Genomic DNA, 23,975 nt, shown 5'->3' on the forward strand with positions numbered 1-23,975 from the left:
TCTTTTCTCTATGGAGGGTAGGAGTTTGAAGGCGTGACCTTAAAGGTTGTGAGGGGCATAGATAAGGTGAATAACCACAGCCTTTTCCCATGGTAGTGGAATTAAGAACTGGAGGGCATAAGGTTAAGGCGAAGTGGGAAAGATTTAAAAGGGATCAGAAAGGCAACTTATTCCCCCATGAAGGATGGTGTGTATTTGGAATGAACTTCTAGAGGGAAGTGGTTGGGGCAGGCACAATTACAATATTTTAAATGGACTACGGATAGGAAATGTTTCGAGGAATTTGGGCCAGGCGCAGGCAAATGGGACTAGCTCGGCTCGAATCTATTATTGAATATTGAAGTTGGGATCTATTGCAATGTTTCAGTGACATTTAGACAAGTACATGGATAGGATAGGTTTAGAGGGATATGGGCCAAATGCAGGCATGTGGGAGTAGTGTAGATGGGCTTGTTGGGCAAATTGGGCCAAAGGACCCGTTTCGACGACATGAGACTCAATGACAAGTGTGGTTTAAGTTATGTAGAGAGGAAGGATTGGAGAGAACAAATGAAAGGGTTTTAACTGGTCTTTTGTGTTCGTTCAGTATGGCCACTTCTGATGCAAATCATCTACCTTAATATGAACTCAGGTTTTATTCTTTCCGCGGGGTAGCACCTGATCTGCTGACCATTTCCCATGTTTTAGTTTATTTCAGATTTCCAGCAACTGCTGTGTTCTGATCTCACATTTAAAGCACGCCTTTCCTTCTTCATCTTCCTTACATTCTTCCAGGCAGATCAGATATCAATTATGCACATTAATTATCCCATGTTAGATGGCAACAGAAGCATGGGGTCACTGGATTATCTTTGTCTCCACTCCATCATAGGCAATTATTTTGTTTGTTTCAGTCCTCTCCCTCTTTTCAACTTGTTTTCTCACTTTTTCCATTTTGATGGAATGTTAGCTTTCTCTCAAAAAAATGCCTAAACTGCTGAGTATCTCTAGGATTCTGTGTATAAGCCAAGCTCAACATTGTTTTCTTGAAGATATAGACATTTTACAACAAAATTTCTTACTCTCACATTCTTAACTGGAAGGATAGATCACATGGGATCCAAGGAGAGCTACCTGAATGGAGAGAAATTTGGCTTCATGGAAGGAAGCAGATGGTGAAAGGTTGGTTCTCGAACTGGAGGCCTGTGATGTGCCTCAAGGTTCGGTGCAGGGCCCCTTACTGTTTGTCATCTACATCAATGTTTGGATGAGAACATACACAACAAGATTAGCAAGTTTGCAGATGATACAAAAGTGGGTGGTTTTGAAGATAGTGAAGATGGTTGTGAAAAATTGCAGCAGGATCTTGATCAATTGGCCAGGTGGGCTAAGGAATGGTTGATGGAATTTAATACAGAGAAATGTGTTGCATTTTGGAAAATCTAATATAGGCAGGACCTACACAGTAAATGGAAGGGCTCGGGAGTATTGTAGAATCTAGGAGTGCATGTGCATGGCTCTTTGAAGGTGGGTGGTCAAAAAAGCATTTGACACATTGGCCTTCACCAGTCAGAGTATGGAGTAGAGAGGTTGGGAGGTCATGTTGCAGTTGCATAAGATGTTGGCTAGGCCGCATTTAAGAGTATTGTGTTCAGTTCTGGGCACCGTGTTATAAGAAAGAGGTTGTCAAGCTGGAAAGGGTACAGAGAAGATTTATAAGGATGTTGGCAGGGCTAGAGGGGCTGAGCTATTGAGGGAGGTTGAGTTGGCTGGGGCCCTATTCCTTGGAGTGCAGGAGGATGTGGGGTGATCTTCTTGAGGTGTATAAAATAATGAGAGGAATAGATTGGGTAGATGCACCGAGTCTCTTGCCAAGAGTAGGTGAATCGAGGACCAGATGACATAGGTTTAAGGTGAAGGGGAAAAAATTTAATAGGAATCTGAGGGGGTAACCTTTTTCGCACAAAGGTTGGTAGGTGTATGGAACAAGCTGCCAGTGAAGGTAGTCAAGGCAGGGACTATCCCAACATTTAAAAAACAGTTAGACAGGTACATGGATAGGACAGGTTTGGAGAGATATGGACCAAACGCGGGCAGGTCGGACTAGTGTAGCTCGGACATTTTGGCCGGTGTGGGCAAGTTGGGCCAAAGGGCCTGTTTCCACACTGTATCACTATGACTCTAGGTAATAAAAATGATTTAAAGTAGCAAGTAAAAATTGCAAAATTAGGTAATAATTGTTTAAAGATTTGAACTACTCTATAATCAGCTTTCAAGCAAAGTCCATTTTTTTATTTATGTGGGACAACTGTAAAGACAAAATAAGGTTAAAAGTCTTTTTATATCTGGGAAAATAGATTTACTGACAGATTTAAAGGATGCAACAAAAGTGAAGCCTTGCTGCTGCCAAACTGATGTTTGCGATTTCCTGAATCAATAAATTAGCATTGCATAAAACATCTTAGAACTCAGAAAAATATTAGAAACACATTACATTAAAATATTAAACCTAAGTGCATGTATACGTTAATGGTTCTGCTGGCAAATTCTCATGTGATGTTACCTGATTATTAGGTTTATTAGACAGGCACTTGCCAAAGTAAAGTGTATCTTTATCACACAGACTGCTGCATGCCGATCCATCAATAATTCCTTTCTGGTATTTATCGCACTAAGAAACAACAAATCAGAAATCATTAATATATAAAAACTATTCTAATTTAAAATATCTTAAAACATTTACACTTCTACGCAATTGAAATAATGTATTTTCACCCAAATTTACAGATAATTATTTGAGTGTATATAATGAGGGAAGTCATGGCATATTTGATGTGAACCCAAGAAACTTGGGAGTGGGTCATTCCCCTATAGCCAATCTGGATATAGTTGTTATTAACTTCCCCCCTCTCCACTCACCCACCCCCCCCCAACCCACAAACCAGAGCACCCAGACGAAATCCAGCAGTCACATAGAGCATGTGTAAACTCCACATAGACAGCGCCCAAGGTCGGGATCGAACCTGGGTCTCTGGTTCTGTGAGACAGCAGCTCTAAAAACTCTGTCATTGTCACCTTTTTCTTTTTAACGTTTCTCTCTTCTGTAAGATATATAATATTCATTTCAAATTTGGCAATACCCCTCAATTTACTCTGTCCCTTGTACAGTGACTACATTTTAATAAACATATCTAATTGGATGTAAAGCAATTTGGGACCAGAAAATAATTACAAAATAGGTGCAGCTTTTTCCAAATACCCAAGAAATCCAAATCCTTTGCCACACATCACTATTTTCATTCTGGTACGGTGGTAACCTTTCCATTTGCTGTTCAAACACTTCTCATTCATATTTTCATTCATTCATAATGGTTAAAAAAAAGGCCACACGATTATTCAGATCAGTGCAGTGCTGCATTCAATCACTTAGTGAGGTACTATAATTTAGATTAATTTGATAAACAAGACTTTTTTAAAGTGTGATTTAGTAAACTGACCTGAATTTATAGATCAAAGGCAAATGTTTACTTTTTTAAAAACAGAGTGATAGGTGTCTGGAACGTGGTGCCAGGGAAGTGCTAGTAGCAGAAACTGTGTCATAGCCGAGCTCAAGAAAATCATGACTAATCTTTTATCTCAGCATTGTACTTCCAAAGCTTCAATAACCTTGAGGTGAAAAAGATTTTTTCTTGTTAATGACTGATCTTTTATTTTGCGAATGACTGCTAGTTCTAAACACCCAAACCCAAGACTCCTTAATGTTTTGTACATTTCAAAATCACTTCTTATTCTTCCAACTTGTGTACAAAAATTGTCTTCTTAATCTCTCCCCAGCAATAAACTTCCCATTCCAATAATTCATATTGCAATCCCTCCATCACAAATGTATCTCTTCTTACATAGGGAGACCAGAACTATTCACTGTATTCAAAGGCTTTATGTATCTGAAGTAAGACGGTTCTATTTCTGTACTTGAAGCCTCTTGCAACAAAGGCCAACATTCTGTTTACCTTCCTAATTGCTTGCTGAACCAGATTTCCAAGGACATCCGAACGTATATAAACATTAAGCTTTAATCTCTCCTCATTTAAAATAAAATCGTCCTTCCTATTTGTTCTGTTGAAGTGGGTGATGTCACATTTTTCCACAATATACCTGCCTTGTCTTTGCTCATTCATGTCTGTATCTTCCTTCGTCCCCTCTGTATCCTTCTCATAGACCATAATGCTACCCAGCTTCGATACATCACAAACAGTTCTTTAGTAACTGAGCAGCAGGCGGAGCGGGCTGTGTGGCGGCCGGTTAAATTATATCCAGACTCACCCTCCCACAGAATCAGTCAGACCCCCACATCCCCCTTCCCTGCAATGCACAGCAAGATCCCAGTTTATACTTAAATAACCCTTACATTTGAACCACAACCTCAATCGGCTCAAAACCCCTCCTGCATTGGTCTAACACCCTCTCTGTCCCCCAGAATCAGTCAGACCCCCCACATCCCCTTCCTTGCAATGCCCAGCAATTATACTCAAACCCTTGCATTTGAACAACAACCCCAATCGGCTCCAAACCTCTCCTGCATTGGTCTAGCACCCTTCTCATCCCTCAGAATCAGTCAGACCCCCCACATCCCCCTCCCCTGCAAGAGATTAATATATATTCATAGATATACAATATAACATTTTAATATTCTTACATTATTATATTTTAAGTATTATTAATATTATATTATATCATTATTATTTTTATTAGTAGCCTGGAGGTGTGTGCGTGCGTGTGTGTGTGTCGTGCTGCCCGCTGGGGGTTGTAGTCCAGTGATGGTCCGGGGCGCTGGGGGCCAGGCGGGAGCGGGGACTACACCTCCTGGCGGGCAGCACGAGGCGCGCACAAGATGGCTACCGGGCGGGAGCGGGGACTACACCTCCCAGCGAGCAGTGCAGCAGCGGGAGGCGCGCACAAGATGGCGAAGCGGGAGGAGGAGAAGGAGAGCGGCTGCCATTGTTGTTGGAGTCGTCGACGACGCAGACGGTTGAAGCAGGCGCTGGAGGAGAAAGAGAAGAAGGAGGGCGGCCGCCATTGTTGTTGGAGTTGTCGACGACACCATCGGTTGAAGCGGGCGCTGAAGGAGATGGAGAGGGACGCTGAGACAACGGGGAATGATTTTATTGAAACACAAGATCCCACAGGGCATGAAAGCAAATGTCTTGAGATGTTACCACTCGTGAGAGAATCTTCAATGAGGAGAAGATTAAGGTGTGTGGTCATTTAAAACAAAGGCAAACTGGAACTACAAGGAACAGTAAATCTCTGGAATTCTCCACCCCAGAGGGTTGTGGAGGTTCAATCTCAAGGAGTACTTAAAGAGGAATTTGAAACATGAAGGTTTCAGGATGTTAGCTGATAGAAGAGGGGAGGAGGTATGGGGCAGACCAGCCATGAACATTTGAATGGCAGGGCAGGCTAGAGGGGCCAAGTGACTTACTCCATGTTCTTGTTTAGATTACTCTGAAAACAAGCTAGGTTTTGAATACTAGTCTTAGAATGATACTACCTTTTTCAGGCAATCTTTTCTTCTAGAAACAATGTTAGACTCAGCCTTATCCATTTTCCCCAATTCAATCTTTTTCCCTGGGCAGGGGAATCAAGAACTATAGGACATACGTTCAAAGTAAGGGGAACAATTTAATAGGAACCTCAGCGGCATATTTTTTACATGGAGGCTGGTGCATATATGGAATGAGCTGCCAGGAGTGGCTAAGGCAGGTACAATAAAAGATTTTAAAGATATTTGGCCATGGATAAGGAAATGTTTAAAGAGATATGGATCAAATGCAGGCAAATAGGACAAGCTTAGATGGGCAGTTAGTCGGCATGGACAAGTTGGGCTCAAGGGCCAGTTTCCATGCGATTTGGCTAATGCACAACTCGCAAGTTATCATTGGACGTAGATGCATGGGGTCTTTTATTCCAGAGGTCTCTGGATCATCCAAAGGTGCCGTTCTTGAGAACTAGCCATAAAGTTTGCATGTCAGAAACAAACAATTTCGCCCAAAATCTTCATGTGAAATCTTTAGCCCTTAGGGACTGAATTGCAAAGAGTAGCCTAGCAATATACAGTGTAGGTGATAGAAATTGTTACCAGCAAGTGAATGGTGAAAAATGCATATCTTAATGCTGCCCAGGTGGAGTGAGACTTGAATTTTCTTTAGTCAGGTCTTTCTCAGCCCGAGGACCCCCTGTATTATGTTACAACAAACGTCATGGTGCATATGTGCACCAATAACATAGGTTTTAAAAAAATGATGAGGTCCCAAAAATTTAATATAAAGGTGTTAGAAGGCAAAAAGTAGAACAGCAAAGACATCAAGGATTACTGCTATTACCATATATTAATTTTTATTTAGACATTACACAGTATTATGATACATTTTCTGACAAACATGCTATGGTTAAATGTTTAAAAGACATTTGACAAGTTCCCAAGTAAAAAAGCACATGTTCAACATAAGAATTCAAGGTAAAATGTGTTAATTCGTACTGAAAATTGACTTATCTTCTATGTGATAACCAGAGTCGAATAAATGTATTTTTCAGGCAAACCTTTTTGATCTTTCTAGTGTCCCAAAGATCAGATCTTAACCCTCAATTATTTATATTAGAAACCTGTAGACCTAGCTGTAGGAGGAACAGATTGCAGGGTATTAAAGATGACACTATAATAGATAAGATATCACAATACAAATATTTGGAAAGGGTGAGTGGGCAAAAACTTGGCAAATGAGATTTAATATTGGAGAGGACAAGCACTTCAGTAAGAGGAATTAAAAGGCAGATTAGCATCTAAATGTAGAAGGTGCAAATTATTCAAGTAAAGAAGAAGGATCTAGATGTTCTTGTACACAAATCATAAAAAGTTAAAAGGCGGGTCCAATAAGCAGTTAAGGCAGACGGCAATTTGGCATCTTTGAAGAATAGAGGTTTTTGTGACAATGGCACGGGGGTGTTGGGGACGCTGCACCTGGATATCATACATAGCTTTAGTGCCTTATTGAAGAAAGGATGCACTCACATTGGTAGAAGTCCGAAAATGATGACTAAGCTAATTTATGGGATGAGAGGATTGTCATTGTACGAGGACTGGAGTAGAGAATTGCACATATTAGATACAAGGAACGTGCCCCTGGTGTCTGGCACTTTCAGAAGGAGTCATAGCCTCATGATTTGGAGTATTTTAAAGACACAAAAGGGCCTCATGATGTGGAGTATTTTAAAGACACCACAGAAAGCAGCTCCTGAAATTGGAAGCAAAAACTTACTGGAGTAACCCGCCAAGTCAAACAGCATCTTTAGGTTTTAGAGAATCAGCGCGGAAACAGGCCCTTCGGCCCGAGTCCACACCAACCAGCGGTCCACGAACATTAACACTATCCGAAACACACTAGGGACAATTTTACATTTATACCAAGCCAATGAACCTACAAACCTGTACGTCTTTGGAATGTGGGAGGAAACCAAAGATCTTGGAGAAAACCCAAGCAGGTCACGGGGAGAACGTACAAACTCTGTACAGAAAGCACCCAAGGTCAGGATCGAACCCAGGTCTCTGGCTCTATAAGGCAGCAACTCTACCGCTCTGCCATCCTGCGATATGCCACCCTTTGGTAAATATGTCACCCTTTGGTAAATATATCTGATACAAATATAATCTGTAGGAGGAAAAAATCGTTGATATTTTGCGCTGAGACCCTACATCCAGATCTCAACCCAAAACATCAACAATTCCTTTCCCTCCCACTGATGCTGCTCGACCTGCTGTGTTCCTCCAGCAGTTAGTTTTGTTGCGTGAAGTACTTTATTTCTAAACTGAAAAAATCCTTCTTGCAGAAAGTGGTGAACCTGTGCAATTCTCCACTACAGAATTGAATATGTTCAAGAAACTGGTAGATGCATTTCTTAATCACAAAAGGATCAAGGGACAGAGGAAGAAGTAAAATGCTGATGGATGAGAAGGGAAGACCATGCTGAATTGTGTAGGAGGCATGGAGAGCTGTGTGTTTTATTCTGCTCCTGTTTTGTGTGTGTCAGCATGCAGGAGAAAGGAATTTGACCCCTTGTGCTGTTCTGGCATTTAGCAGGAACATGACTGATCTTGCTCTGGGAAACATTCCTCCTTTCTCTTACTATCTAAAATTCTCTCAATCTATGTCTTAACTGAGTGAGAGGAGACTAGATTAAAACAGTTGCGATCCCAAGGGATTGCCTCAGGGTGGATATGAAAAGCACGCCTCCACATCTATGAGAATCTAGAAGATGGGCTAAAACTGTACCTTAATTGGTACATGTGACAATAAACTGACCTTGGAATCTTGAAAATAAAAAGTCATGCGTTTAAGACAGAGATTATTTTTTTCTCTACTTCTCAAAGAGTCATGTGTCTTTGGGGGTTTCTTCCGCAAACGGCAGTGGAAGCTGTCTTTGAATTTTTTTTAAGGTAGTGGTAAGTAGTTGATAAAAATGGGGGAGTAGGTTTGCACAGGTAGATGGAAATCCAGAGTTGAATAACTAGGGCACAAAAGCTTTTTTCTGCATACAAGTAGTGGCTTACTTCTGCTTCCAATTCACATAATGGGTAGAAAATTCCAAAGCTTCACTACATACTGCTAAAAAAGTTTCTTCTTATCTCACTCTTTTGTGGCTAACCCCCAACGTTTAGACAATGATCTCTGCCTGACCTGCTGAGTTACTCCAGCATTTTGTGAATACCTTCGATTTGTACCAGCATCTGCAGTTTTCTTATACTACCTGTTGCTCCACTGCGATTTCTCCTCAAGGTATGTCCACTTTGAAGAAGTTCTCCTCTCTTCGACGAGAGTTTAGCACCCATTCCCTCTCTCCTGGGATGCTGCCTGACCTGCTGAGTTACTCCAGCATTTTGTGAATAAATACCTTCGATTTGAACCAGCATCTGCAGTTATTTTCTTATACTATGTTTCTCAATACATTATGGGCCGAATGGCCTCCTCCTGCACCTATTGTCTATTATCCAGACAAAGCATTATTCCAACATGCACTCTGTCTAGCCGTGTAAGAATTTTCTGTGTATCAATAAGATAATCACTTATTCTGCAAAACGTAGAAGAGTATAGCGCTAGATTGCTGAATAGGTCAAACTGCCCTTATTATCGATAACAGCCATATTCTGCAGCAGTGATGTTTCCAAATTAATCGCAGCATTCATTCTGAACAGTAGACATAATCTATTTCCAATACTCATTTTAATTGTTCAAAGTATTAAACTTTATAGAAACATAGAAAATAGGTGCAGGAGTTGGCCATTCAGCCCTTCGAACCAGCACTGCCATTCAATAAGATCATGGCTGATCATCCAAAATCAGTGCCCCGTTCCGGCTTTTTCCCCATATCCCTTGATTCCCTTAGCCCTAAGAGCTTAGTTTGCCTAAGAGTTATATTTGCATCACCACATTATTTACAAGGAGTGAGGCATCCTCGCTATGAATAATGTATTAGATTGATGTGTATTAGCAGCATAATGAATAAGCACTTGTATGCTAATTTGAGGCCAGGTCGATCAAACAAATTAGATGTAAATTTCTATGAACTTGTTTCTTTATTCTACAATGATAAAACGTCAAACACATCTCTGCACCAACTGCTTACAATTCCTATCAAATCTGTACATCTCCTCACCGAGATATCAGGTTATCAAGCAAATAGTGCCAGAATAAGGAATCTGAATTTCATAGGCACAAGTCTTTGATAAAGCACTAAAAATAATTAACTCTTTGTTTAACAATTCACTGAAACAAACAGCACACATTTTAGGAATTGGAACAGAATTATTATTACTCACAATTATTTTCTTGCAGTCATGACCTCGGCACAATTCTGTGTAAGTGGAGTATTGCACATATATCACCCAACTCCCAACAAAAACTGCAAGCCATGAGAAAAATAGGTACTTGACACGTACACATGGTAAGCGGGCCTGTGGACACAGAAAGAACACTTTTCACTCCTGTTCACTGCAGTGCATATTGTCCGTCCCAAATATTTCAACATTTTAATTTTAAAAACATGACGTCAAGAGTTGCAAGATTCTAATGTAATAACTTTAGGTCTTACCCCATTTTTTGACTGAGACGAAGGGATGTGCCAGAGTAAATGCTAATGGCAATGGTTAAGTGATTTACAATGAATATATGTAGGCGTAAGATTTAAGATTCAAGAGTTCTAGGTAGAAGGATAAAAGCAGTATTTTTTCAGAAATAATTAGGAAACTGTAAAGTACCAACAAGGCATGAATGAGCCAGACACAATGCCAACATTTTAGATTATGTCAGTTTGATTACAGGATGGTGGCCAAAGTAATGAACATAAGGGAATTAGCAGAGAAAAGACAGAGAACGATCAATGTTTGGGCTTCTGGAGAGAAGGAATGTGTGACGCTTCTGGTCGAGACCCTTCTTCAGTCTGAAGAAGTGTCTCGACCCAAAGCGTCACCCATTCCTTCTCTCCAGAAATGCTGCCTGACCTGCTGAGTTACTCCAGCATTTTGTGAAACCAATGTTTGGGCCTCAGCTTTTTAAAATATGTTTCAATTAATTAACTGAGGAGTGCATAATTCATGTTTTCCTGATGACATCTGGCTAGGTATGTGAGTGAACTATGAAGAGGATGCAAAGAGTGTACAGAAGAATGTAGACAGGTTAAGCTAAAGGGAGGTATCTGGAGAGTACTGTGGGAACATACAAGGTTATTCATAACAAAAGCATTAAAAGATCCCACATGTGGAACCAATTAGGTCAAGACCCTTCTTCAGACTGATGGAGGAGATGAGTGATAACAGGAAGAAAGAGATGTGGGAGGGGGAGGGGCTTGAGCTGACAAGTGATAGGTGGATCCAGGTAACGACAGGTTGATTGGCAGATTAAGTTAGAGGAGAGAAGGTCAGAGATAGTAACCAAAGCTGGAAGTGATAAGTGGAGAAGACAAAGGGTACAAATTGTGGACATTGATAAGAAAGGAAGTGGAAACATAGAAAAATGTGTGATGTAGAACTAGAGGGAGTTCTGTGGAAATTGATAAGAAAGGAAGTGGAAACATAGAAAAATGTGTGATGTAGAACTAGAGGGAGCCTAGTGGGTAGAAGGGAACAAAATAGGGACCCCATTTACTCCAACTCCAATAGAGCCGACCCAAAACGTCATCTGTCCATTTCGCTCCACAAATGCTGCCTGATCTGCTGAATATTGGATCGAAAAAACTAATAGTAGCAGCCAATAATACTTTCATGATTGGAAATGTATGCATTAGGTTCCATTAAGCTTGATGCCAAGTCTTTAATTTTTCATTTTATACATTAATAATTTAGATTCAAATGTAAGGAATTTGTTGTGGATAGTCTGGAAGAAAACTCTGGACTCAAAAGTAGCTGGAAGTGGATGAGTTAGATTGGAGAAAAAACAAGTGACAATGAAATTTAGCCTGAAGACATTTGCACGTGGAGAATAAGCATGAGGCTTCTTGAAGAGAAAATTCGATATCAATTTACACCAAATTCATAAGCATTGGTCGGTGCCAAAATTTTACAAAAGTTACCATCCAAGTTACTCTGTGTGCCATGGTAGGAACACTTCAATCTTACTGATTAGTGACCAATATCTATTGTTCTGATCACACAAGTACTGGGATAAAACCAACCAGCCAAAAAGGAGCACATGGTACACAGGGCTAACAAGGTTAAACATATCCATCATAGAATGTCTAGCCAACAGGAAAATTAGACATTAGAAGGATTAAAAAAAGTACAAATAAAAAATTCTCTAAAAGAATAGTTAAATAATTAACAGATTAAATTGTGAAATAAATAGTAGATATTAAAATAGTTTACTTTTACATCAATAGGGATGCGAACAAAGCTGCCACAATAATTATGATAAAAACATGGTTATTAAAACATTATATAAATCACAGGGTCCTGCAGACGCAAGATAGGAGAGTAAAAAAATGAAAACAGCAAACCGTAGACCTGTTCTTCGAGTGACAGTTGTGGGCAAACAATCAGAGGCACGGTAGCGCAGCGGTAGAGTTGCTGCTTTACAGCGAATGCAGTGCCGGAGACTCAGGTTCGATCCTGACTACGGGTGCTGCACTGTAAGGAGTTTGTACGTTCTCCCCGTGACCTGCGTGGGTTTTCTCCGAGATCTTCGCTTTCCTCCCACACTCCAAAGACGTACAGGTATGTAGGTTAATTGGCTGGGTAAAATGTAAAAATTGTCCCTAGTGGGTGTAGGATAGTGTTAATGTACGGGGATCGCTGGGCGGCACGGACTTGGTGGGCCGAAAAGGCCTGTTTCCGGCTGTATATATATGATATGATATGATATTCCCATTTCAACTCTGTTACTTACGCAAAGTTCAGAAAAATTAGAAAAAATAACAAGTCTCGAGAAGCTCACAAGTTTTATTTTACAATTTTAAAGTGATTTTCAATGCAATGATTAAGCTAAAGACTCTAGCCGCAGAATTCTCACCACTAAAATAACTGTCACAGATACATTATATCCTGTAACCATTCCCAACATTGCAAATTTTGTAAAGTATTGCATAGATCTCAGTTTAAACAGGATCAAATCATTACATTGGTAGGACTAAGTAGTAGTCAGCAACAAATCAAATTTAGAGAATTAGAGTAAAAAGTATTACAGCATGGAAACAACTCATCCACACCACCACAATGGCCATCTAAGCTACACCCATTTGCCCACGTTAGGTCCTATCCCTCTAAATCGTTTCTATCATGTACCTGTCCAAACGCCTTTTAAAATGTTATTATGCCTGCCTCAATCATTTTTATCTGGCAGTTTGTTCCATATATGTACTATAGATGTGAAGAAGTTGTCCCTCGGGTCATTTTTAAATCTTATCCATCTCACCTCAAACCAATGCCCACTAGATTTAGATTCCTTTTCCCTGGGAAAAAGATTGCATGTGGCTTAGCTATACTCTTCATGATTGTGTACATCCCCATGAGGTTACCTTTCATTCTCCTGTGCCTTAGGGAGTAAAGTGCCTAACCTCTCCCTGTAATTCAATCACTTGAGTCCTGCAACTCTTCTTTGCACTCTTTCCAGCCTAATGATTTCCTATAGCAGTGTGCCCATAACAGTGCACAATACTCAAAGCATGGGCTGACCAACATCGTGTACAACTGTAATGTAATGTCCTAACTGCTATACTCAATACTCTGACTCATGAGAAGCATAAATAAAAACTTTGTGGGATATTCCAATTCTGTACCATTGTAACAACGCAGGGGGAAAAAACCATGTTCATTTTAATTGGCCCTTATTGATACCCTCATGATGAGATCAGGGAAGGCATTAAGTGGCTGTCTCCCATCTCCATAGACATACTCCACGTCCTTAATTCAGAACATTAAATTGCCTTTAAATATTGCCATACCCTCGCTTAATATTCTGGTTGTTTGCATAATCAAGGAGCCATCCCTCAACATGGTAACAAAAATAGTTTATTTGGTAGTCTGGTGCTTTATGCTCAGAATCCCTCCGAACAGCCACTGGTATTCGAATATTAAAAGGAGTTCTTTCATTTAGGACTTGAATGTGCAATCCTGCAAAAATCACCTGCCTACACTCAAAATGTTAAAGCATGTAATTATAGATATTCAAACTGTTGCTAATCATTTATTGGTTTTTTTTAAAAGTACAAAACACTGTGCTGTTGAGTGTCAAGCAAGGAGAAATCGATTCTCCAGAAGATCTGCTTGTGATAAATAAAGACCTTTTATATCTACCAGCTTCAGTCTCCAGTGACTCAAGTCACAGTCACAACATTGTCGCTTGAAGATCACGTGTAATTTGGGACACTAAAATAATCATCCAATCCCCCGAGCGTAATTGCCAATTAAGCAAAACTTCAAAACACGCATTTATTCTTATTTTTCTTTACTGAATCTTGAAGTGCCTTCATTCAGATGTTTCTCAGTTGACCCATTATTATTCCCACAGGAAGATTTAACTCGCTTTCAACTTTACCTTAATCTAGAACACCAACAGCACAAAAATCCTTACAGTAATAACAACAGGAAAAGAAACTTACTGGAGCCAAGCCAAGGACAAGATTCAAAGCAGCAGCAGATATGTTGCAATCCTTTAGCTCCCCAATGTGGGAGCTTGATCGTCCCGATGCGGAGAGCCCAACCACTGGCTACGGGACCCAAGATTGTCCTGTCAACAGAAGGCTCGAGGCCCCCAACCGCGGGAGAACAAAGAAGGGAAGAGATTGAGCTTTTTTCGCCTTCCATCACAGTGAGGAATGTGGAGGAGTCACTGTGGTGGATGTTTATGTTAAAATGTATTTTGTGTGTCTTGTTGCATTTTATTGGTATGGCAAGTCAAATTCCTCGTGTGTTGCAAAACATACTTGGCTAATAAAGTATGATTATGATATCATTAAAGGCCTAATATCTAAATCTGAAGAGTCCTGACCCTAAAAAGTCTGAAGAGTCCGATCCAAAACGTCACCTATTCATGTTCTTCAAAGATGCTGCCTAACCTGTTGAGTTAGTCCAGCACTGCGTCTTTTTTTGCCTAATGTATTCACCCTTTCCTAGTAGGAGGTGGAGACCGGATTCTCTGTATAAATTGTGGAGGATTGCAACGTGTTAAACTGACTGTATTTACACAGCTATTACATGCTGGTGTTGGAATGTTGGTGTTGGAGATTGGCTGGAGTTACATGGTTTTCTTTTGATAGACACAATCAGGATAGATTATCTGGCCTCCTACGGTTTCAGAAATTGTCTGATTAGTCAGGACTCCAATAGCTCAGCTGTTCCATAAAAAAAATATTCTCTCCATAATAATGTCACTTCCTACAACAGAAGAGGAGCTTTACCTTATTGAATCAAATTTATTGGTAGATCATTTTGCACCAGAAAACATCTACTTGACACACCCTCGCAAAGTCCCAAAGTATTTCATCAACTATTAATCACTTGGGCATGAAGTATTTCTGGCAATTGTCAAGTCAAGTCAAGTCAAATTTATTTGTCACATACACATACACGATGTGCAGTGAAATGAAAGTGGCAATGCCTGCGGATTGTGCACAAAAAAGAATTACAGTTACAGCATATAAATAAAGTTAATAAGTTACTATAGTGTAGACAAAAATTTAGTCTCTGGGGTTATAAAAGTTGACAGTCCTGATGGCCTGTGGGAAGAAACTCCGTCTCATCCTCTCCGTTTTCACAGCGTGACAGCGGAGGCGTTTGCCTGATCGTAGCATCTGGAACAGTCCGTTACTGGGGTGGCAGGAGTCCCTCATGATCTTGCTTGCTCTGGATCTGCACCTCCTGATGTATAGGTCCTGCAGGGGGACGAGTGTAGTTCCCATGGTGCGTTCTGCCGAACGCACTACTCTCTGCAGGGCCATCCTGTCCTGGGCAGAGCTGTTCCCAAACCAGACTGTAATGTTGCCGGACAGGATGCTCTCTACAGCCCCAGAGTAGAAGCAATGAAGGATCCTCAGAGACACTCTGAATTTCCTCAGTTGTCTAAGGTGGTAAAGGCGCTGCTTTGCCTTACCCACCAGTGCGGCAATGTGCGTTGCCCACGTCCGATCCTCTGTGATGCGGACTCCCAAGTATTTAAAACTGCTCACCCTATCCACAGTAGACCCATTTATCTCCAGTGGCGTGTACGTCCTTGGATGTTTAGCCCTTCTGAAGTCCACAATCACCTCCTTCGTTTTAGTGACATTCAAGAGGAGGCTATTGTCCTGACACCAGAGTGCCAGATCAGCCACCTCCTCCCGGTAGGCCTTCTCATCGTTGTTGGAGATCTGGCCCACCACCACAGTGTCATCAGCAAACTTGATGATGGAGTTTGAGCTGAACCTGGCCCCACAGTCATGTGTGTACAGGGAGTACAGTAGGGGACTAAGGACGCAGCCCTGGGGGGATCCTATGTTCAGGGTGAGGGAGCTAGATGTGTGTTCCCCCATCCTGACCACTTGGGGCCTGGCGGTGAGAAAGTCCAGGACCCAGGCATACAGAGGGGTGCTAAGCCCCAGTTCCAGCAGCTTCTCAACCAGTCTGCTGGGGATTATTGTGTTGAATGCTGAACTAAAGTCAATGAACAGCATCCTCACATAGCCCCCCTGGTTGTCCAGATGAGAGAGAGCGGTGTGTAGAACCTGGGAGACCGTATCATCCGTGGACCTGTTCGGACGGTATGCGAACTGTAGTGGGTCCATGTTGCGAGGAAGGAGGGCGGAGATGTGCTTCTTCATTAGCCTCTCAAAGCATTTCATGACAACCGAGGTGAGGGCCACCGGTCGGTAGTCATTTAAACACGCTGGAGAGGCATTCTTTGGCATCGGTACAATGATGGATCTTTTGAAGCATGCAGGGACCATGGACTTGGCCAAGGAGAGGTTGAATATTGTGGTGAGCACTGAAGCAAGCTGAGTAGCACAAGACTTTAGCACTCGCCCAGATATACCATCTGGACCTCCAGCTTTCCTCGTGTTCACACGCGTCAGAGCCCACCTCACCTCGTGCTTGGACACCGAGAATGTGTGCACATCCCCGGCGGTGGATCCCCCTCCAGCCTCGCTAGCCAGCGCCCCTTCAGTGCTGTTTTTAGACGGCGTGCTGGTGGTGTTACCCATCCCAAACCGTGCATAAAAAGAGTTCAGGTCATCAGCTAAGGAGGAGCCGGCACTTCCGGTTGAGGGGGTGCTGGACCTGTAGCTAGTTATTGTCCGTAGCCCCTGCCAAAGGCGCCTGGTGTCATGCTGCTCCATCTGTGACTCCATCTTGTCCCGGTACCTCCTTTTTGCATCCTTCACTGCCTTTCGCAGTCGGTAGGACTCTCCCTTGTAGTCGTCCACGTTGCCGGATGCCAGGCCAGAGTTGTAAGCAGCGGTGCGAGCATTCAAGGCCACGCGAATAGACCTGTCCACCCAGGGTTTTTGGTTAGGGAAGATACTGACCCTTACCGTGGGGATGATGGTATTGGCTATTGTGGCAATGAAGTCCGTAACCGCTTCCGCAAACTCATTTACGTCTCTGGAACTTGCTTGGAACATGTTCCAGTCGACTTCGCTCAGTGCATCCTGCAGCATGGCCTCTGAAAGGTCAGCCCACCGCTTTACGTCCCTCGTCACTGTCGCTTCCCGTACTATCCGTTGTTTATACTCCGGCAGCAGGAAAATGGCAGCATGGTCAGATTTTCCAAAAGGAGGGAGAGAAACGGCCTTGTAGCCTTTCCTGAACGGCGTGTAGCAGTGGTCCAAAGTTCTTTCCCCCCTGGTGACACACGTGATGTGTTGGTAGAAGTTGGGCATGACTTTTTTGAGATTTCCCCTATTGAAATCTCCAGCCACCAGCACAGCCGCATCAGGGTTCTTGTTTTGGTGTCGACACAACACATCGTGTAGGGCCGACAGTGCCACGTCATTGTCCGCATGCGGTGGAATATAGACGGCTGTGATGATCACCGAGCTGATCTCCCGGGGTAGGTAGAATGGTCGGCATGAGATAGTCAGATGTTCTAGGTCCGGCGAGCAGGAACGAGAAAGCGTCTTAATATTTCCAGGATTGCACCAGTTATTATTGGTCAAGAAGCAGACTCCTCCGCCCTTGGATTTCCCGGATTCTTCCGTTCTGTCCGCCCGGAAAACAGTGAAGGACTCGGATGGACAAATCACCTGGTCAGGCACCAGCGGGGTCAGCCTGTCTCAGTCAGACAAAGGATGTTACAGTTCCTTATGTCCCTCTGGAATCTGATCCTTGCCCTGAGGTCATCCAGCTTGTTCTCCAGAGACTGGACGTTGGCCAGAAGTATGCTGGGCAGAGGTGGACGTAAGGCTTGGGTTCTCAGCCTGTTCCGAATCCCCCCTCGCTTCCCTCGGTGTTTTTCTCGACTTTCCCACGGACCTGCTGCTGCCGCGGTGCGCTCCTTTGATGATCTCTATCGGCCACGTTGATATATCGGTGAGTAGTATACTGTTTAATAGTGCTCCGGTAGCGCTCGAGTTTAATTTTACGAGCGTTTCCCGGTCGTACATTGGTTTACTGCTAAGTGCTAGCACACGCTAGCACTTAGGGATAATTTAAAAATAAACATACCAGTTTAAAACGCACAGTTCCCGCAGAGCTACCACGACGGCGACTGGACTGGACCGCGGCATCTTGGTAACAGATACTTGGGTCAATTTACAGGCATCAAAATTGCATATATGCTGCCACACATGCCAATCATGAATTCGCCTTTCCAGGATTCAATGTTTTCATCTGAAGCAAAAGAAAACTGCTGGAGGAACTCAGGAGGTTGAGCAGCATCTGTGTGGGGGGAATATGGAAAGGAATTATCAATGTTTCAGGTGGAGACCCTACATCAAAACTCTAGACTCCAGCATCTGCATTAAAAACATGGTTCTCTCAGTTAATGGTTTAATTGGAATATGTACAGGCAATGGAACGATGAAATTCCTACTTACTGCAGGTTTTACAGGCCCATTAACCCCAAAACAAATATAAAATAATCAATAATACAATAAATTTATAATACTGTAACCAGACCATAATAGTGCAAATCCAAAGTCCGTAGTGCAACCAAAACAAAGACCACAGTTGATCATAGTTGCCGAGGAAATGGTTCAAGTGTGCAGTGTTCAAGGGCCTAATCATTGCCGAGAAGAAGCTATTCATGAATCTTGAGGTCTCAATTTTCAGACTCCTGTACCTTCTTCCCGGCAGTAGTAGCCAGATGAGAATATGGCCAGGTTGGTGTGGGTCTTTGATAATGTTAGCTGCCTTTTTGAGGCAGCACCTCCCATAGATCCTTTCAATGGGGGGGAGATGAATATCTGTGAAGTACTGGATAACATCTACAACTTTTTGCAACCTCCTTCATTGCTGGGTGTTAAGCGTTGCTGAACCAACCTGTGATGCAACCAGTCAGTATGCTCTCCACCATACACCTGAAGAGGTTCAGTCGATAAAACATAATGCATCCTCTCAATCTGTAAAGTAGAGGCATCGATAACCATTATTTGCGATTGCGTCGACATGCTGGTCCCAGGGCAGATCTTCAGAGATATGCACGCCCAGGAATGTGAACCTGTTGACTCTCCAACAGTGTCCCATCAATAAAGACAGGTTCATGAATTCCCAGCTTTCTCCTCCTGAAGTTGTTCAAGAGTGTTTTATTATCATATGTCCCGAAACAGAACTTCTTACTTGCAGAAGTCTTGAAATTCTTACTTGCGAGTCTTGCTAACTCACAGACATAGGCAATGAATGTTGAATGTGGCCAATAGATCCAACAGTGAAGAGACTGCCACAGGGCACTTGGATCCTTTTTATGTTTTTAGTACAAGAGCAATGTAAATGGTAGTTTTATGCTTAATTTAGATCTATTCATCATAAACTATTGTAAATACGCATCAAGCAGCATCTCTAGAAGAAAGGAGGTTTAATGTTTCAAATCTTTTGGACTGTATTTGAACATGGTCATTTGCTTTGAAAGGAAATTCAACAAAACACATCAGGGCATGAAACATAGAATTTTAATTGTGAGCCTATGTAGAAGCCTGGCATTCTCAGAAACAAAATTAACAATCTTCTATTTCCAGAAGAGTATGCAAATTGTTGCATGGTTGAGTAGCTTGCGTATATTGTTAAAGAAATTGTGACCAAGGCAACTGCAGCACAAGACACCACAGCACACTCAAGCCATTTTCAGGTACTCAAGTTTCACCTAATCTGTTGAGCAAAATATGTTCGTTGTTAAGATAGAGTGAGTATTCTCTGGGTCTCCTGTCCTCCACAGGTGACGTCCTATATTTTTAGAGAAATTACACTGAAAATAACACACTGATACTGGCACCACTACTAAAGTAACTAACACACACCCCAAAGTAATGAAGCTTAAAGGAACACCAGGATGATTCAATTGCAATATAGGTTGAGTAAGGAAACACTATATTTCATCTGGATCATCTAATTTAATAGATATCGATGGGAACTCATCCCACAAAAGTTTTCAATGGTGGTCCATTATATTGCACAGGATCCCCCTATTTTGTCTGCCGTCCATCCAGTTTTATTCCCAGATATTTGGATGAAATACATGAGAGTGGTTTGTAGAAGGGTTTCATAAGAAGCATAATAATAAAAATCTGGGGACACACATAATGCATACTTAGCTGGTTTAATAGGGATCAGTTAGATAAATAAATAGGTAGATCAGTATAGCACAGGAACAGGCCCTTCAGCCCATGTTGAACATGAACCAATTTATACAAATCCTTTTTGCCTGCATGTGTTCCACGTACGTCCATTTCCAGCATCTTCACGTATCTATCTGAAAGCCTCACAAATGCCACTATCGTATCTGCTTCCATCACCATTCCCAGCGGCACATTCCAACCACCTTACACCTTATGACCTCTGTGTAAAAAAAAAAAATTCCTCATACATTTCATTTAAACTTTCCCCCTTCAATTGGTTGGTGGTGGAGAGAATTAGCAGCTTCAAATTGCTAGGCGTTAACATCTGTCCTGGGTCCAGCACAGAGATGTAATTATGGGGAAGGTGCATCATCACCTCTACATTCTTGGGAGTTTGAAAAGATTTGGCATGTCACTGAATGCTCTAAATTTTCTACAGATGCACTGCGTGGTAAATCCAATGTACAAGAATGCAAGAGGATGCAGCGAGTCCATCATTGGCACAGCCCTTCCCATCATTGGAGGCATAAGGTGCTTACCCCAAAAGGTGGGTTCTACCTTCAAGGATCCCCACCATCCAGGTCTTGCCACTACTCACTGCACTGCTACTATCAGGCAGGAAGTGCAGAAACATGAAGTCCCACTCATACTGGGTTCAGGAACAGGTACTTTCCCACCAACTATCAGGTGTTAAATCAGCCTGCACGATTCTAACTCTACCTCAATAACGGAACACAATGGACTACCTCTTGCACTACCATGGACTTGATTTTTTTTCTTGTCGTGGTGTTTTACACAGTCTTTTTTTCTTTTGTACTTTAGACTTTAGAGACACAGCGTGGAAACAGACCCTTCACTTCACTGAGTCCGAGCTGACCAGTGATCACCTGTGCACTAACACTATCCTATGCACTCAGGACAATTTACTAGAAACTAATTAACTTACAAACCTGTACATCTATGGAGTGTGGGAGGAAAGCGGAGCACCCGGAGAAAACCCAAGGGGTCACAGGGAGAACGTACAAACTCCATACAGACAGTTAAATCTGGGTCTTTGGCGCCATAAGGCAGCAACTCTACCACTGCGACACTGCTGCCCCCGACTTGCAGATTTTGCATAATTTACGTATTTGTGTGTTGTCTGAGTCTATATACCTGTGATGCTGCTGCAAGCAAGATTTTCATTGTACCTGTACCTAACCATATCTGTGCATGTGGCAATAAACTTGACCAGATTATTCCCTCTAATATTTAACATTTACACCCTGGGTAAAAGATTCTGACTGTCTACCCTATTTATGCCTCTCATAATTTTATAAAAACTTCTATCCTCAGCCCCCGCGCTCCAAAGAAAACAATCCAAATTTGTCCAACTTCTCCTTATAGTTAATACTTACGAACTAAAACCAAGTCAAATCATTTGTATATCTCACAACCAACAGAAGTTCCAGCACTGATCACACCCTTCCACTGCTACCCTCTCTGGATAAGCCAGTTCGAAATCCAAATTCCTTATTCACCATGGATGCCCTGCATCTTAAGCTTCTGGATCAACTTACCATGCGGTTATTGTCAAATGCCTTACTAAAGTCAACGTACATAACATTTATCGTCTTATCTTTATCAACGACTTTTGTCACCTGCTCAAAAAATCCAATCAAGTTTATAAAATATGGCCTGTGCTCCACAACACCACGCTGACCATCCCTAATTAGCCCATGGCTTTGTGCAGTGTTGGTCATATTGTACCCAATAGCAGCTGCTCCCAATTCATCTAATTTTCTAGCTCCTGCCAAATAAAGTTGTAATTTATCCTCTTCCAATGTAGTACTTTCTCCCAATATCCAGACTTCTCTTTATTCAGCAGGATATTAAAATTTATGGGGTTGGAATCACTGCTTCCAAAATACCTTCCACTGAAATACCAGTCACCTGCCCAGGCTTGTTTCCCCCCTTCAAGATCCATTACGGTCTCTCCTCTAGTTACACTATCCATGTATTGATTTGACAGTTGACAGCATACTTATTGATTGTATCTAGGCTTCATTTGGCAACTCGAATGCCCAAGAACAAAGAAGACTACAGAGTGATGGATAGCCTCCCCACCATCGAATATAGACCATAGGAGGCGCCAATATCAAAAAGGCAGCCAATATCAAAGACGCTCACCACCCGGGCCCCACTCTAATTTTGCTCCTACCATCAGAAAGAAGGTACAGAAGTCTGAAAACTGACCACCAGGGTCAAGAACAGCTTATTCCCAGCAACTATCCTGTTCTTGAACATCACACAACACTAACTCAGTGCAATGATAGAAGACAATAGTTGCTATGGACTTCGGTTTTTGCACGATTATGTTTACCTAGTGGTAATGGTTATTCATTGATTGTATTCTTGATTATATATTATCTGTGACTTATGCGTTTATGAGCCTGTTAAACTACAGCAAGTAAGAATCTCATTGTTCCGTTGGTACTTGTGACAATTAAACACTCTTGACTCTCAGTTGACAAATGTCTGAAATTATACTGCTCAAATCAATCTTAATTTAAGGAAATAAAAACTAGTAGATAGTATGCTGATACATGCTCACAGATCAGATCCATTTAATGTCATATTGTCATTCATGGTGTTATTACACCAGAGTGCAATGAAATTCTTTGTTCGCACAAAGCTCATAGAGTAAACAATGACTGAACTGCACAGCATTTCAAGAATATTTCGCCCTCTGATTCAGTATTCAAAATCTGAACCTGCTCCAACTGAATTTCACTGGAGCATTAAGGAAGAAGACATAACAAGGTCTCATTACAGATTAGATTAAAATCGTTATTGAACAAAAGTGAATGAACTAAGCCACAGATAAATTGGGCAACATTGCAGGAGATAGAAGTAGGTTGTCTGGGTAATGGAACATTTCATGAAAGAACAGAAAATAATTTGCAACTTGTACTTAAACGAGGTATCAAGTGAGAAATACTGCAACTTTTCATCAGTTTAATTCTGTCAATGTACCCTCTTGAAACTGTCAAAATATACGATTAGCAATTGACTTCTTCAGAAGCTTTGCCTATGCAGCATCCCTGTCAAGCCTAATTAAGTGTGAAGTTTTAAGCTGTGGTAAGTTCACCCAATCTGATAGGACTACATCAAGGGCACTGTAATCGCTATGAACAAAAATGCTCACTATGCAGGGATCACTCTGAAATGTGAAGATAGATAATGCAAGGTTTTTATTTTCCATTGGAAACATCTCTGCAAATACAATGGAAAAATTGTAAAAAGAAATATTATCCAAAAACCATCTGCCTGTCAAAACCCCTCACGCCTACGTCAACCCATTTCTGCCACATTTTGTCCTATCTCTTCCCTTTTCAAGCCTTCTCCTCTCCCCTACAATTACTCTGAAGAATGGTCGTGACGTGTTATTCCAGCACTTTGTACCCTTTTGTGTATTAACCAGCATCTGCAGTTCTTTGTTTCCACATTATCCAAAAGTGGGTGTTTTTGCCAGTGTGATGCAGCACTCTCTCAGAATTGCATGGCAGTGTTTGAGTAGGTTTTTGAGTTAACACTTTTGGAATGTGACAAATTCACAATCTGATTATAGATACATACAGAGAAAATAGGTGCAGGAGTAGGCCATTTGGCCCTTTAAGCCAGCACCGCCATTCAATGTGATCATGGCTGATCATCCACAATCAGTACCC

The 23,975-nt window shown here is 41.8% G+C and overlaps 1 protein-coding gene across 1 annotated transcript in view; it reads right to left on the reverse strand.

Annotated features, from left to right (window-relative positions):
* The window catches only part of LOC144598279 (divergent protein kinase domain 1A-like), a 36,232-nt gene that overhangs the window by 8,727 nt on the left and 3,530 nt on the right, over positions 1-23,975 (reverse strand). Inside the window, exons 2-3 of the mRNA XM_078408231.1 lie at positions 9,851-9,985; positions 2,543-2,650 (exon numbers count right to left, since the gene is read on the reverse strand). Coding sequence (XP_078264357.1) covers positions 2,543-2,650; positions 9,851-9,985 — 243 coding nt within the window. The remainder of the gene's footprint in view (positions 1-2,542; positions 2,651-9,850; positions 9,986-23,975) is intronic.

Source organism: Rhinoraja longicauda, chromosome 11, assembly GCF_053455715.1.
Source record: "Rhinoraja longicauda isolate Sanriku21f chromosome 11, sRhiLon1.1, whole genome shotgun sequence".
In the NCBI taxonomy this organism is placed as follows: domain Eukaryota; kingdom Metazoa; phylum Chordata; class Chondrichthyes; order Rajiformes; family Arhynchobatidae; genus Rhinoraja; species Rhinoraja longicauda.